The sequence below is a fragment of the Chiroxiphia lanceolata genome, chromosome Z (genome assembly GCF_009829145.1).
Source record: "Chiroxiphia lanceolata isolate bChiLan1 chromosome Z, bChiLan1.pri, whole genome shotgun sequence".
Classification (NCBI taxonomy): domain Eukaryota; kingdom Metazoa; phylum Chordata; class Aves; order Passeriformes; family Pipridae; genus Chiroxiphia; species Chiroxiphia lanceolata.
In genome coordinates, this window is record NC_045671.1 from 49,146,198 (window position 1) to 49,160,495 (window position 14,298).

General features: G+C 37.4%; 1 protein-coding gene across 1 annotated transcript in view; it reads left to right on the forward strand.

Moving 5' to 3' along the window:
- Positions 1 to 13,829, forward strand: part of ST8SIA4 (ST8 alpha-N-acetyl-neuraminide alpha-2,8-sialyltransferase 4) — a 55,958-nt gene extending 42,129 nt beyond the window's left edge. The window contains exon 5 of the mRNA XM_032676232.1: positions 9,029 to 13,829. Coding sequence (XP_032532123.1) covers positions 9,029 to 9,311 — 283 coding nt within the window. The 3' untranslated portion in view covers positions 9,312 to 13,829. The remainder of the gene's footprint in view (positions 1 to 9,028) is intronic.
- Positions 13,830 to 14,298: the final 469 nt, after the last annotated feature.

Genomic DNA, 14,298 nt, shown 5'->3' on the forward strand with positions numbered 1-14,298 from the left:
GTTGCTCAGGGAAGTTGTGAGTACCCCATGGCTGGAATTGCTCAGGGCCCGGTTGGATGGGGCTCTGAGCAACCTGGTGTAGCGAAATATGTCCATACCCATGACAGGGGGATGTGGACTAATTGATCTTTATAGAATTAGTTGGATTGTGTTGTTTTGAAGAGGAATAAATGTATATTGTTTATTTCTTAAACTTTATTTCATTTTCATTTCTTTTTTGTTTTGTAAGATTTGCAACTCCTGATGCTTAAAGTCTCTTCTGCAGGTCTTTACTATCTGCTTCTGGGACAAACCAAGCAAGGCATAAACTTCTTAAACAGTTTACTTCTAGTAAAAATCTCAACATTTATTTGAAATTTCAGTGCATCTTTTAAATTTTTTTTTCCTTTTTGACTGAGTCACCACTCTACTTATTTTAGTTAGTTTTGAACGGCTTTATATCCCTTCAGGTACAGGGGCATTAGCCATGTACCATACACAGATATAGTGTATCTCATAACAGTGTGAAAATAAAAGAGCATTTACCAGTGTTTAATGGCTGAGTGATCTGGCCTCAGCTGAAATACATTATGCACAAGTTGATTTACATACAGCCATATGTGTTCAGGGAAACAGCTTGAATTTTGCTAAAATTTGGAATTCTGGTCACATAGTTTAACTCTTATGGAATGCTCAGTTCTTCTGCAATACCTTGGTCATGGTGGCAGTGAGCAGGATACCAGGCACCTCATTGCTAGCAAAGCTTTGTAGAGGTGTGGACAGCTTGAGAGAAGAGCTTCGTCTTGTAGGTGTGCTCTGTAGGAGGCCCTGTGCCCATTACCAGTCAGTTTTCACGCAGTTGCACTACTGTTTTCTTTCAGAAGTTACTTCAGCAGATGGAAGATGATGACACTCATTCTACTTTTGCACTGCAGCACAGAGTACACAGCACCTGCACAGTCTTAAACTTGTCCTCTTCCCCACCTGAGCAGATCAAACCCCTCATTTCCTGCCATCATACTGTGCCTCGTATCTGCTGGGGGCCTTTCTGGGGAAAGGGATTCCATCTGTCTGTCCTGCTTCTACTTTAAAATAAAAAAATAAAAAAAATATGTGGACAGTTTTGAAAGTCTGTGTTTATGAAAAAAGGATCTAGGACTGGATCATGGTTATCTTATGCTTTGAAATTAATGATGGTTTAACATAAAAAACTGTTGCCATTGGTTTATCAAGGATTGAAGCATAGGTCGTTTTCTTTCAGTGAATGCTTTTATCAAATACTTAAAGAGACTGATTCATCCTGTTATCTCCTTCTAAAGCTAAGTCAATAATTTCTGTTTGTTTAGATGAAAACAGAAGGAGCTAGTGTGGGTTAAAATAAAAGTACTCTGATAGTTTGGAAATATTGCAGAAGTGGGACAGAAATTGAGACTTGTTCCCAGACTTAAACATATCTTGTTACTTAGCTCTGAAGGCTTTCTCTTTCATATATAGTCCTCACTCTACCATTCCCTTTAAATGTTATGTAGGGCATGAGGATGTGGAGGATTACAGTTATTAGACTAAAGCCTTTTTATGTATTAGAAGAGTTCATGAGCTTAATTAGTTTAAAGTTTAGCAAGTGTTTCTTAAGAGCAATATTTGTTTATTTTGATACTTTTTTGTATTTAGCAGATTATTTTCCTATAGAGGTGATTTTCCAAAAGTTGACTAAAGCACCTTTGGAAGCAGATCATGCCAGGATAATGGTGCAAAGCAGAGTAGTCTCCTACACCAGGGAAGCTAAACAATTTTAAGACAGGTGAAAGTGAGCTTTAATATTTTCTTAATTATTTTTCCATAGCCAGTAAAGGCTATACTCACAGTGGTTAAAATTATCTACCATGGCAGTGACAGTGTAGAGCAGCCTGCTGACCATGCTCTCACTTAGCTGTGGCACTGGAAAATATGTAACATGACTGCATCTACTACTGATATCACTGGTCTTTTCTTTCTCTTGAAGAAAGATTGCCAGACGGAGACCAGTTTTTCAAGTGGTACTTGAAACCTTCTTTATAAGTAAGAATTTTAATTCAGTTGACAGTATAGGTGAAGGGGTAAAGGAAAAATGAACAAACAAAAACCAACACTTAACATGAAAGTAGTGAATCAAGTTTGCTAAAAAGTAAATGACAGTTTTTGGGTGTGGTTCAGCTCTTCATAAAGGGCATTATTCCTTTAAAGAAAAGAGTTTTTTGTATATGCTCTTTCAAAATATTGTATGTTGAAAACTGTCAACTAGATCTTGCGTAAACACTTACTGGTGCTTCTGTGCTGGCCATCACATTCTCAGTATTGTTGTTCATACTTTAATTCTTTCACACTCTAGATTCCTTGTGCAGCATTCTGCCCAAAGCATGTCTCAGTAAGAAAAGGGCAAATAGTGCATTTTTAATTAAAATATTGACATAAATTTAGAGTGTCAGTTGAAGAGTTTTTCATATCATTGGTGTTTTTAATCCCGTTGAAGACAAGGCTTTATTCTACCTGAGTTTGAAGAAGATATTTGCGCTAGCACCTTCAAGAGAAAGCAGATGCTGAGTCCTAGTACATAAAAGTGACTGTTTAAGAGATCCCTTTTTAGCCTGTGGTCTTACTAGTGCTGGATGCCAACAGAGAGGCTTAGAAGAAAAGTTAGAAACAGAGAAGCTTCTCAAGAGCTTACCTTCTGATATGTGCACTCATGGCCAGCAGTTTAGCAAACCATTGAGAAGGAGGTTCATCAGCACCGGGTGTTTGTGAACGTTAAGGATTTGTATCTTTTTAGTCGGTTCGCTGTTGGCATCCAAAACATCCTGTTGCAATGAATTCCCAGTTGTGTTGTATAAAAATTGCTTTTATCTGTTTATTTCAGACCTACCACTGAATGACACCACTGGGTCAATAGTTTGTTGTGTTACAGTGCTTGTGTTAAAGTAGTAATTAAATCCCTATTTCCCGTCTTTGCATACTACATAATTTTAGAGCCTTCTGCCATCTCCCTACCTAGTTGTGTCTTTTTCAAGCTACTCTATTTACTCTCTCCTCATACAGAAGTCACTTTATTCTTCTGATAACCTGTGTTGCTTTACTCTGTGTCTTGTCCTGTTCTAAAGTAACTTTTGAGAAAGTGTAATTAAGAGAGTATATATCCTCTAACTTCTTACACTTCCACAGATGCTCTTGAGTAACACTGAAATGTTTTGTCTTCTTTCTCAAAATCTTTTTTCCCTTATCTTCTTATTAATGCTAATATTTTAACTTCTCAAATGTCATGTAAGATTTCTCAGAAAGCTCTTTTAAAAATATTTGCTTTGTGTAATGGCTGCAAAAGGAACAAAATTTGAGTGACAAGTAAGTGTGTTGAGAGGGTTTACTTGGAGATCAGCTTACCAGTCAAGGAACAGAGCTTGGTATATAATCTTTTGAACCTATTCAGGGTTATATATTTTTCCTCAGATTCAGCCTTGTCCAGAGAAAGGAGTTAAAAATCCATTGAAATATACACAACCAGATTCTGTCTATTTATGCATAGACATCTTATGGAATTTGTAGATATGGCAAGTAAAGATGTTGTGTGCGCTAAAATATCTGATATTTGAATGTAGCCCATCATATCTGGTTTTCCTTGTCTGAGATGACACTTTGAGTATGGCAGTGGGTGAGCACATCTCATGTTTTAATCTAGCCTGAAGTCATCTATTTCAGTAGCAGGGTAAACAATTATAATTTGAATTCCCCAGTCTCCAATTGGGTATGATGATTGCCATAAATTGTTGTGTGTATTTGTCATTGTATTAGAGTTTTCTCAGAAGATCATTTTAACATTAACTATTTTTAAAACAGATGTCTGCTTTTTATTTTTTTATTTGAATTTAATTTTTGTCAATAACTACAGGAAGTCATTATCAGGTAGCAACATGCTATTCAATTAACATTTCTTCTGCAATCATGCTGACTGTAGAACATTCCATTTTCATAAGTGTAAAGTTATCTAGCTAGATACAGGTGAAATTAGGGTGCATTTGAACTGAGTATTAAACCACAGGTGATATATTGATCTGGCAGAAGCAGGTTCAGTGCTTTTATAGGCCAGAATATTGAAATTCTGTAAACGCTAAGACAAATTTAAGTGTCAAAGCAATGACAGTGCTTATGGCTGTAAAAAATGTATCACATATTTATCAGGGCAGATTTTGACATCTTTAATTGCTTATTTTCAGGTGTGGAAGGAGTTTTCCCCTAAGGCTCTGTCCCTTCGTGGTTCCTCTTATTTTTCCAGGTCGTTACAAAACATACCAGTTTACTGCTGACACAAGGCTTAAGAGCAGTGCATAGTACACCTGATCTGTAAACCTGTAGCTGTTTTGGACCCCAGTGGCAAAGAGTTGGTTACAAGTATTAAGGTCTTGTACTAGTGATTGGAGACAATCATTTTGCCAGAAGGTTACTGCTGACCAAAGAAGGAATGTTTTCTATTATATTCTGTTAACACTCTGTTTTTCATTTGGTTTCACTTTATTTAAAATTTCTTTCATGCAAGGTTGAGTTAAACAATGTGAGGTCAGCTGAAGTTAAGAAAAGATGAATGTTTGTGAGGATCAGAAAACACAGAAAAATGTAAAAAAAAAAAACCAAAAACAAACTCAAATGTGTATTTAGAAGTCCAAAGCTCAAGTAGACTGAGAATTTGTAGACATCAACAGAAACAAATTCTTATGTTCTTACTTTCCAGTATAATCCCATTGGTTCTGATGGAGGTACAGCAAATACAGGACTTGATGTTCATGACAGAGAGAATTTTTATGCTTTCTGTGTCTTTACTTGAAAGGGAAAACCTTCTTAAAGCTCTAGGAGAGCAGGAATTGGCATGCAAATACCTGAAATTGCATGTTAACCTCCACATGCATCTCTGAACAAGTACCACTTTAAAAGTTTTTACCAACTTTGACAGGCTATTCTCTTCATAACTTACATTTTCTATTTGTTAAATTGTGTCCATTTTTTTGTGTGTAGGAGAGTATAATGGATTGTCATATGTCTCAGTGGTATCAAGGCTTTTGGCACTGTTTCCTACAGTATTCTTGCATCCAAGTTAGGATGTTGTGGTCTGGATGACTGGACAATTAGATGTCTATATCCAGTCTAGCTGGATAATGGGGCAGGACACATAGGCTAACAGGAGAAAACTCATCAAGGACAAATGTGGAGTTCTGCACCTGGGAGGGAGTAGTCCATGCAGACTTACAGGCACAGGCTGACTGAGTGTCTGAAATCATCTCTGCTGGAAGAAACCTGAACATCTTGGCAGGCAGCAAGAACATGAGCCATCAGTGGTCCTTGTCAGCAAAGGGACAAAACCATCTGGAGCTATACTGTCAGGACTGTAGCAAATACAGTTTGGTCAAGCAAGGAAAGTGATTACCCCCCTTCTACTCTGCACTTGTTAGACCACACCGGGAGAAATCTGGTCTATTTTGGGCCCCCCTAAACAGGAAAGATATTGCCCAGCTGAAGCAAGTTGAGCTGGGAACTACAAAGGAGGTTGGGCTGGAGGACAGACCCAGTTAGCAGGGGCTGAGGGACAGTACTCTGAGAAAGAAGTTGGGCTAGAGATCTGCTTATGTCCCTTCCAATAGGAATAATCTCATGATTTTTGTAAAAGTCATTATTACTGAGATGTTTCGTTTTGGTACCCATGTCTCCATTTAAAATCAATTTTTTTGTTATATAGCTTTTATAGATTTTGGTATTATCTTGGTAGAGACAAAGAAGTCTTTCATAAAAAATTACATTTTTACATAAAGAGTTTTAAAATGTCTAAGTCTTTTATTCATGGTGTGGAACTGCATGTAAGAGCTAGGCTTCATTAAGAAGATAGCATTAAAAGGGAAGGAAAAAAAAATTATTTCGGAAGCACCAGAAAGTGTTAAAATAATGCTGGTGCAAATCCATTATTGACAGTACTTATCTCCAGTCTTAACAGAAATACCAACATTGTCTTTTGATTATTTCCCTTTTGTCTGTAACATACAGTGAAACATGCAAGAGATCACTGTTCAGATTTTAAAATCATGTGAAATCTATTTGAAGTGTGTATACCCCGTAAGAGAAAAGATTGCAGAAAGTAGATCCGTGTTGTACTGGATGAAAGAGAAGGTCTCACCTGTGTGCTGTGGTCTGATATGTCTGAGGCAAGTAAAACGTTTTGGAGATACAAGATGCTTGGTTTCGGGATGAGGAGCTGAGGTGAAAATAGACAGAATGATATTAAAAAAACCCAAACAAAGAGAGGAAGCAGAAGGACACTGTTAGAAGAACCAGTACCTGTTTGAATATATGTTCTTTTCATGAGAGAGAGAATTTTAGCAGTCCCCTGCTGTCAGCAGGGTGAGCTTTAATCTTACAGTGTGGGTTTCTTTAGTCACCTGTTCCAAACATGATATATATAAAGTCTAGTTTTATAAAAAAACAATACATGAACCTGTTTAAGTACTGATCTGACCTTCCTTTCATTGCAGATAGTTCAACATACTCTCTATTCTTGCATGGGCTTTTTTATATGTTTGGGGGTGCTGTGTTTTTCCCTTACTCCTGGAGGTTTGTTTTTAACTTTTTACTACTAAGCTGAAAGTCATGACACGTTGCCAGTGTTTCTATTACACTACCATCAGCCATGTATTTAAAATTAATTTGAAGTGAAATCTCTTTGATTTCAAGCTACTCAGCCTCAAGTCACCAATATTATAGAATTGAAGTGTATTTATGCGCTGGCACATTTTGATAAATTTGGAAATCTTCGATAAATTCAGCCTTCAGGCCCCACAAATTAGTTGTTTTAGAACAACTAGTGTTGAGAACAAGTGAGCACTTGTAGTGGTGGACTGTGTGGCTGCAGCCTTCCAGTGACAGTGTTCACAGTGATGCCCATTTTCTAATATGATAAGATGCACCTACTCCTTTTTCAATTAAGCTTATTTCTTTATCCAGCTGGAAAACAACAAATTGGTCAAAAGAGAGATTCTCATGTGGTTCCATGGTAAATTGCTTCCTTCATGTTGTAATCTTAGTTATACAGAAAATGAGCTCATCCCAGAAAAATAAGTCAGAAGAGTACCTTTAGGCTTTAAACTGAAGTTATAATAGACTCCAGAAACTGAAAACAGGTACAAAAATTCTCATTAGTTAAAGCAGCTACAACCATTAGCTTTCACTTTTAATCTGTTTTGCTGTTTCTGTGATATGAAGTGCTAAAAGTGTTCAGATTTCTTCAATAACTTTTCCATAAGTAAATGTTTATCTTCTAGAGTTGGAGTCTCTTCTTTGGCTTGTTTTACAGTGTTGCAGTTTATCAGAGTAAGAAGCAAACTACCTAGCATCCTGTGTCTGAAAACTTGTGTTTTTGAAGACAATGACAATTGTTCAATTTCCTAACCATTTCCAATTGCATTTGTTCCTTAAGTATGCTTTTTACCATCCTGTTTTTTACAGCTGAGCAAAATTCTGAGTCTTTCCTTATCTTCACTTTGGAGAAGCAATCACTCAGCCTAGAACTGCTGTTTGCTTGCAGAGGCCCTTAGCTTTCAAAAATAAATTAGCTTTCACATACATAGGTATCTGTGGTTCAAGGCTACGGTTTTGGCAAACAATGAGACTAAAAAGGCCAGTTTCAATGGGATGGTTAATTTAACTGTTGCTCATTATCTGATGCTTTTAGGATACTTTAAGCTTTGATTAAAGACATAGTTTTGCTATCCTGTCTCATGGAGGGGAGGGAGGTGTTCCTCTTGCTACACTGCTAAATTCCTTTACATGAATCTTAAAGTTTGTATACTTTAAGTTCCAACCTATTGCAACCCTGTTTAAGCAAGGCTAACTCTGGTCTAATGAGGTTTATCTGCCTTGACCCCCTTCCTAGACTATGATAGAAGCCATTCACAGCCCACAACTAAGAGTGTGGTGACACATTGCAATAATTTTATATTTGTGTGGTAACACTGTGTAATGCTTACCTTCCTTACTTGGCATTGCACGTTCCCACAGTTTGACCAGTTCAACTGTGTGCATGGCTGCTGTTTGTCAGAACCAACAGAATGACCATGTTTAAGAATCTAAATACCCTTTTTTATTTCTATAAAAATGCTAAACAAACTTTATATTGAATCAGTCTTGGAAGAAGTGTTTTACCAATAATAGGCTGACACTCTTTTAATGTAGTTCTGTTTTTGAAGGTTAGGGATGTAGGACAGTATTGGTGGCAGATTTTGAAGGTACCAATGTGAGCTACATGATGCAATCCAGATAAGTTCCCATTTTCCTCTCTGAAAACATTCTGCTGCTTCTCAACCCATAACCAGACATGTTGTTACTGGCTCAGGGAAACTGTCCTGAAGCTTCAGTCAGACCTGTTAAGTGCAAAACAAAGACTTTTAAAAATCATTAGTGTAAGATTTTGCTTTTTTGAAGACTGCTGGTAGCAACCAGGAAGCTTTATGTGCTTAATCACAAGCAAGTAATTAAAACTTCTGTTTACTTGTGAAAGTTACATTCTTAAAGTGTTATGTGTATTATTTCCATTTGCTTTTTACTTAGACAAGCAATCTGTGGAGTAATCACTAGGCTGATCAAATATTCAGTGTGGGGCTGACTTGATCAGGTGAATTGGATATCGCAAGGGATTGGAGTTTGTAGCAAGAGATTGTTCCCTGGTTTGACTGAGGAGGTTAACTACAGCTTTCTAGCATCTGCAGACATCATGACTTCTGTTTAGGGTTAAAACTGAACTTAAAACCCTTAGTTTGTCAGCTTTTCTTCAGCACTATGTTAAATAAGGCCTCACTTATCCTCTTCTAAGAGGAATAAAGGTGCACCAGAACAGTGTCATCATTTACGATCTCAGTTTAGAGAAAAGAATGAAACTTTCATCTTTTCATAGAGTGAAATCAATGTATAGTAGATAAAATAAGTTCACAGGATTTATTCATGTGAGGTTGTGTGATAGTTTCTTAATGTACGTTTTCTTTCTTTGCAGCTATTGGCTGACAAACAAGGTCCACATTAAACGACCCAGCACTGGTCTCCTCATGTATACACTTGCCACCAGATTTTGTGACGAAATTCACCTATATGGATTTTGGCCATTCCCAAAGGATTTACGTGGAAAACCAGTCAAATATCACTATTACGATGACCTGAAGTATCGGTATTTTTCTAATGCCAGTCCTCATAGGATGCCGTTAGAGTTTAAAACATTGTATGTATTACATAATAGAGGGGCACTTAAATTAACAACAGGGAAATGCATACAGCAATAAAGCACATGTAAAGTACAATAAATACAGAATACACACTTCATCATATAGATGTTGTGGAATGGCAGTGGGACCACAGTGGGGATTTGTTTCAATACCCACTAAGCCATTGGAAAAAGGAATTTTATCAGAAGTACATAACCAGCTGTTATACCTGTAAAGTGCTATATAACTAAGCTATCTTGACTGCAAGGGTTCAAGTAAGTGCCACTTTCACTAAGAACAAAGCTTGAATGTATATTCAGTAGTGTTTACAGGATTCAGTGACACATTCATCATGAACTGAAGAAATAAAATGAGCCTGCTGATTTGCAACTGTGGTCAGACAGTCTACAGAAGAAATACCCAGTGGATGGAACATTTTCTTGAGCAGATAAACCAGGCTTTGGCAGAAAAGATCATGTTGGATTTGAGTAGAGAAAGTGAAGTCTGGAAGATCAAACAAATCAGTAAATGCCTTCAGTCAGAGAACTGTTTCTGATCTTGTATTATAACCTCAGCTTTGTTGCTGTTTTTCTTACTACTGTTGGTCGGGGGTTTTTCCTTTTAAGTATTGGAGCCCTTACAGGATGTTAAAGATGTTATGAGTAACTAAAGTATGTCTGTTTGGAATTGTCTTAAGAAAAAAGATTCATAAGCATGAGAGGGTAGAGGGGAACATCAAATATTTTATCTAGTGCTATTGTGTTGTATCCTGCTGTCACACAACCCTTAACATCCCAAGTGTTCTTCTAGCTACCGCTGTCAGTACCCACTACACTGAACCACTCAGAGATCATTTTGATCCATTTTTAAAGAGGAATTTTTCTCTTGTGGACAGATTTGAAGACATACAAGAAGGTGCCCTTATTTTTGGTGCCAAAGATTACTCTTATACACATTTTTTCCTTACCTTGAAGAAATTGTGTAGATCATAGAACCATAGAATTAGATTTAGTCTTATGTTTCTTTGCTGCTCAAGGGAACATAGTCTTATTTACATTTTTAAGCATCTCAAAGAAAAGCCTCTTTACTGACTTCTCATATAGAATTCTTCAGAAAAATCTGCAGAAGTAAAGAAGTTATTTCATACATTCAAATATATATGTGTAAATACACACAATTTTATTCCTAGTAGAAAGGAAAACAGTCTAAAGAAACTCAGGTGACAGGGGAACAAATCTAAAGAAAAAAAAACCAGCCAATTAAATGGAAAATAAAAGGATTGCAGATAACACAGTTCTTTTAAAACCAAAATTTCTAATGCTGTTGGATGCTCTCTTTATCTAATATACCTCTTTTGTATCAGCTTGATGTTCTGATGTGTAATCGACTGAAATAACACAGAGCTGCATTATCTCAGTCTTCTTTTTATAATCGTTGTTTATCCACAAAACCAAGAGTTCTTTCACTTCCTTCACTTTTACTTCCTTTTCTTCAAAAAAAGGAGAACAAGAAATTAGAGGAGGGTAGGAGAGAGTGTAGTGCCAGTACAACATACACCAAGAAACAAAACCTGTCTGCCTGTGGTATGTCTTAGTGCTAAAGGAGCACATAAATGGATAACACCATGGTTCCATGTCTTTCATGTCATGCTTGGCTAAAGAGGAGGCATGCAGATACAATGTATGGGTATTTTCTTGTTATACTTTCATCTCTGTGTTAGGTCCTCATCTCCAAATATGATATTCTACTGAATTTTGAATTAGCTTCAGCAATTTCATATGTATCACCACACTCACAAACACTTACTTGCTGAAAATGCCATTTATTACTCATTTTCTCCTCTTAAATTCACATGTATTTTATCATGCATGACTGGAGATCTGGGATTATGCAAATTTGGTAGCTAAATCACTGCCTGGCAGACAGTTTTGCCAAAAGTTATGGGGAATAGAGGCAGTTCTGCTATGTCTAAGACACAGTAGCATCTTTCCTTATTCACCAGGCTCTCCTACCCAGGACAGTTTACTTTGGCCATATGCTAATATGTTGGATATGGTCCTAACATGAAACTCACTGAAACCAAGGTATCACAAGGAACTAAACAGCCATACAGAGAGGAATGTGTGTAATTTGTTGTTGATAAGCCAGAGGTTGTTATTTGTTCACTATGTACGCTTGCATTTTAAGACAAGATTATTTCCTTGATGAAAGGTGGGCATATTCCTGTTCTTGTTGTTAGGGTTTTGCTGCTTTTGATCTTCTAAAACATATTTCATATACATTGACAGAATTTCTATTAAATAAAAAATTCACAGTTGCCAGTCTCTCAGAAGCTCAGAGAAACATCTTCTTAGATTTATTTTGTCTTCTGGGAATGTCTTCTTCTCTGTGGTGTCAGGCCATCCACAAAAAGCAGGTTCAAGGAGACTACTATATTAACTGACAGGTGATTCTGTTCGCCTCAGGGAAGGTTTGAATATGCCAATTGGTTATGTTTCTGACAGCAAAGTAGGTGGGGACACTTAATTTCTGTGGCAGTAAAAAAAACTTATTTGTGTAATTGAAGAAATGAAAAGAATGACACACAATTAGAAAGCTTGGTGAGAAAATTTGTCTTTAGAAGTCAGCAGACAAAAACTTGACGTGAGTTGTTTTGCAAGCTTCACATTTGATTCTCTGTGAGTAAAGTTAACTTCAGTACACAAGCCATGGAGGCCAGATTTTTACCATTAAGTTTCTCTGACTTGGTGTTGCTCAAGACATGACAATAGCACCTACTTCCAAGACAACAGTGTTTGCTTATACCTTCTCAAAACTGGGCCTTAAACTCATCTCCTGCAGGCTTTCCACCTTCAGTACTGCACACTTTTGGCACCATGAGCCATGGTCTCACGGCTCCGTACCGTCATCCACACTCATCCTCATAGCCCTCTCCCCTCAAACAGGCACCCACGTGTGCCTCCCTACCAAAACCATAGGACTCCTCACCAACACACCTCTTGTCTCACTGTATCCTGAGCTGAGCTGTGATGTAGTGAGTGGTGAGTTTCAGACCATTCTCTGAGGTAAGTAGCAGTTGTGGTCTTCGACTGTGCAGGTTTTCACAAATACTGACTAGGAGTCATTTTACTCTACAGTTCTTACATAAGAACTCCATGTGGAGCCCAAACACTCTTGGGAGGCTCCCTGGTGTGCAGTTTGTTGTGCTACAAATGGTCTGTTTTGAGGTGGTTTGTGATCACCAACTGCAGGTTTGTCTAGGGTGGCCTGAGGTGAGAATGCCCAGGACTTTCCCTGTTAGGTTACATGGCCTTGGTTGATAGCCCTTGCCCTCTTAGGAAGCTGTAGCAGTGGACACCCTTTCTTACCTTGTACCTCCTGGGGCTCCTGGCACATTTCTGTTGAGGCACCTCAGGTCCTGAATGGTCACGCACTTCCACTGTGTGACTTTTTCCCTAAAGGTGACCCAGAGCATAGCGGCAAAGGCTTAGCTGCTGTATAGAGACTTCAGAGTGGAACAGATTTCACCTTGTGGTCCTTCAGCAGTCAATAAACACCTTAAGCCTCCATAGTTGCCTTGGATGATTTCTGTTGATTTATGTTCATTCAACAAGTAATACAAAGTAGGTAAAAATAAAAATAAGTATCCCTAATATTGTAATAGCTGCCCTGGTGAGGAACAACTGAGAGATGCCAATCAGTTTTGTTCAGAGTGTTCCTTGGATTTATCCTCTCATCAATCACATCAATTGACACCTACAGTTCCTAAATGTATGTTAGAAATAAGAACTGGGAGCTATGTCAATACAGCAGAACATGTATATTTTTCCAAATCTTATGGCAGCTTTGCATTAAAGAACTTGATTTCATTCAGATAAATTTATGTAAATTGTTTATTAAGATACATGTTAATGTTTCCGTGACAGAGTCTTTCATATTTCATTAAAAAAAATAGATAAATGTTTGATTGTTAACTTTTCAGCTTTGGGACAGTTCTCTCCCACAGCTCTGAGCCACTCTCCAGTTATAACATCTGCTGAACCTTTCAAATCTTGTCTGGTTTACAGAGTCTGGTGTGTAATAAAGACTGTATCATTCTGTTGTTTAACAGCAACATGTGCTTGAGGTCAGTACCTTTTCTCTAATTGACTGCAATTTGAAGCAAATCAGGCGTGGGTTCAGTACTTTTTTTTTAGTGTTTGGTCTAGCAAAGTGCTGAGCACTTTTTGCAGTGATTTTCCTGGGAGAGACATGTCCAGGATTTAGATGGGGATCTAGATTAGCATATTTCAGAATATAACTCTGAAATTGCACATTATTTATTTTTAAGAGCACTGTTACTTTGTGTAGGGAAAAGCACAATTGTTATAAATGTAAATAAAATAAAGGAAGAGCGTTTACAGAGAGCTTCATTCCTGCACAGTACTATTGCTACTGAGTGTATGTAATACAATTTGTGTGGTTTAAAGTATTGATATGTATTCTGTCAGAATCATCATGTTTGACACTGTTAATATTATTTCAAGTACAGCTATGGGGATTGGTTTTTATTTGTATAACTGTAAAATAAAGAAGTTTTTTCATTTTTTTCTGCTATATTCTGTTCAATATTCCTTTGTAACATAGTGTTGGTTAATTTTTTCAATCATGTGCTTCTTGTAAGGTTATGTGGAAGGAGAGTGTCTGCTCCTTTAAGGTGTCTGATTAAGGACTTTCTCAACACAAAAGGGGATATTAAGAAAAGAAGGAAGCCATAAACATGAACAGAAGGACACAAACCTGTCTGACCAATGATAAGGGAAGCAAAGAGAACCAAAACTGATCAGTCACACAAACTGGTAAGGGTATGTGCAATGTAGGATTTTTTTATTCCAGTAAGATTTTCTGATCAAGGACCTTTTCAAATGGGATACTAAGGAAAAGGGGGAAACAATGTATGTGGAGACCCAAACCTGACAAGCAAATCATAATGGAGACAAGGACAAGAAGCCAACCTCATCAGTCACACTGAACAGCTACCAAGAAACTGTGGACAAACAGAACTCTGCGACTGATGGGATGCAGA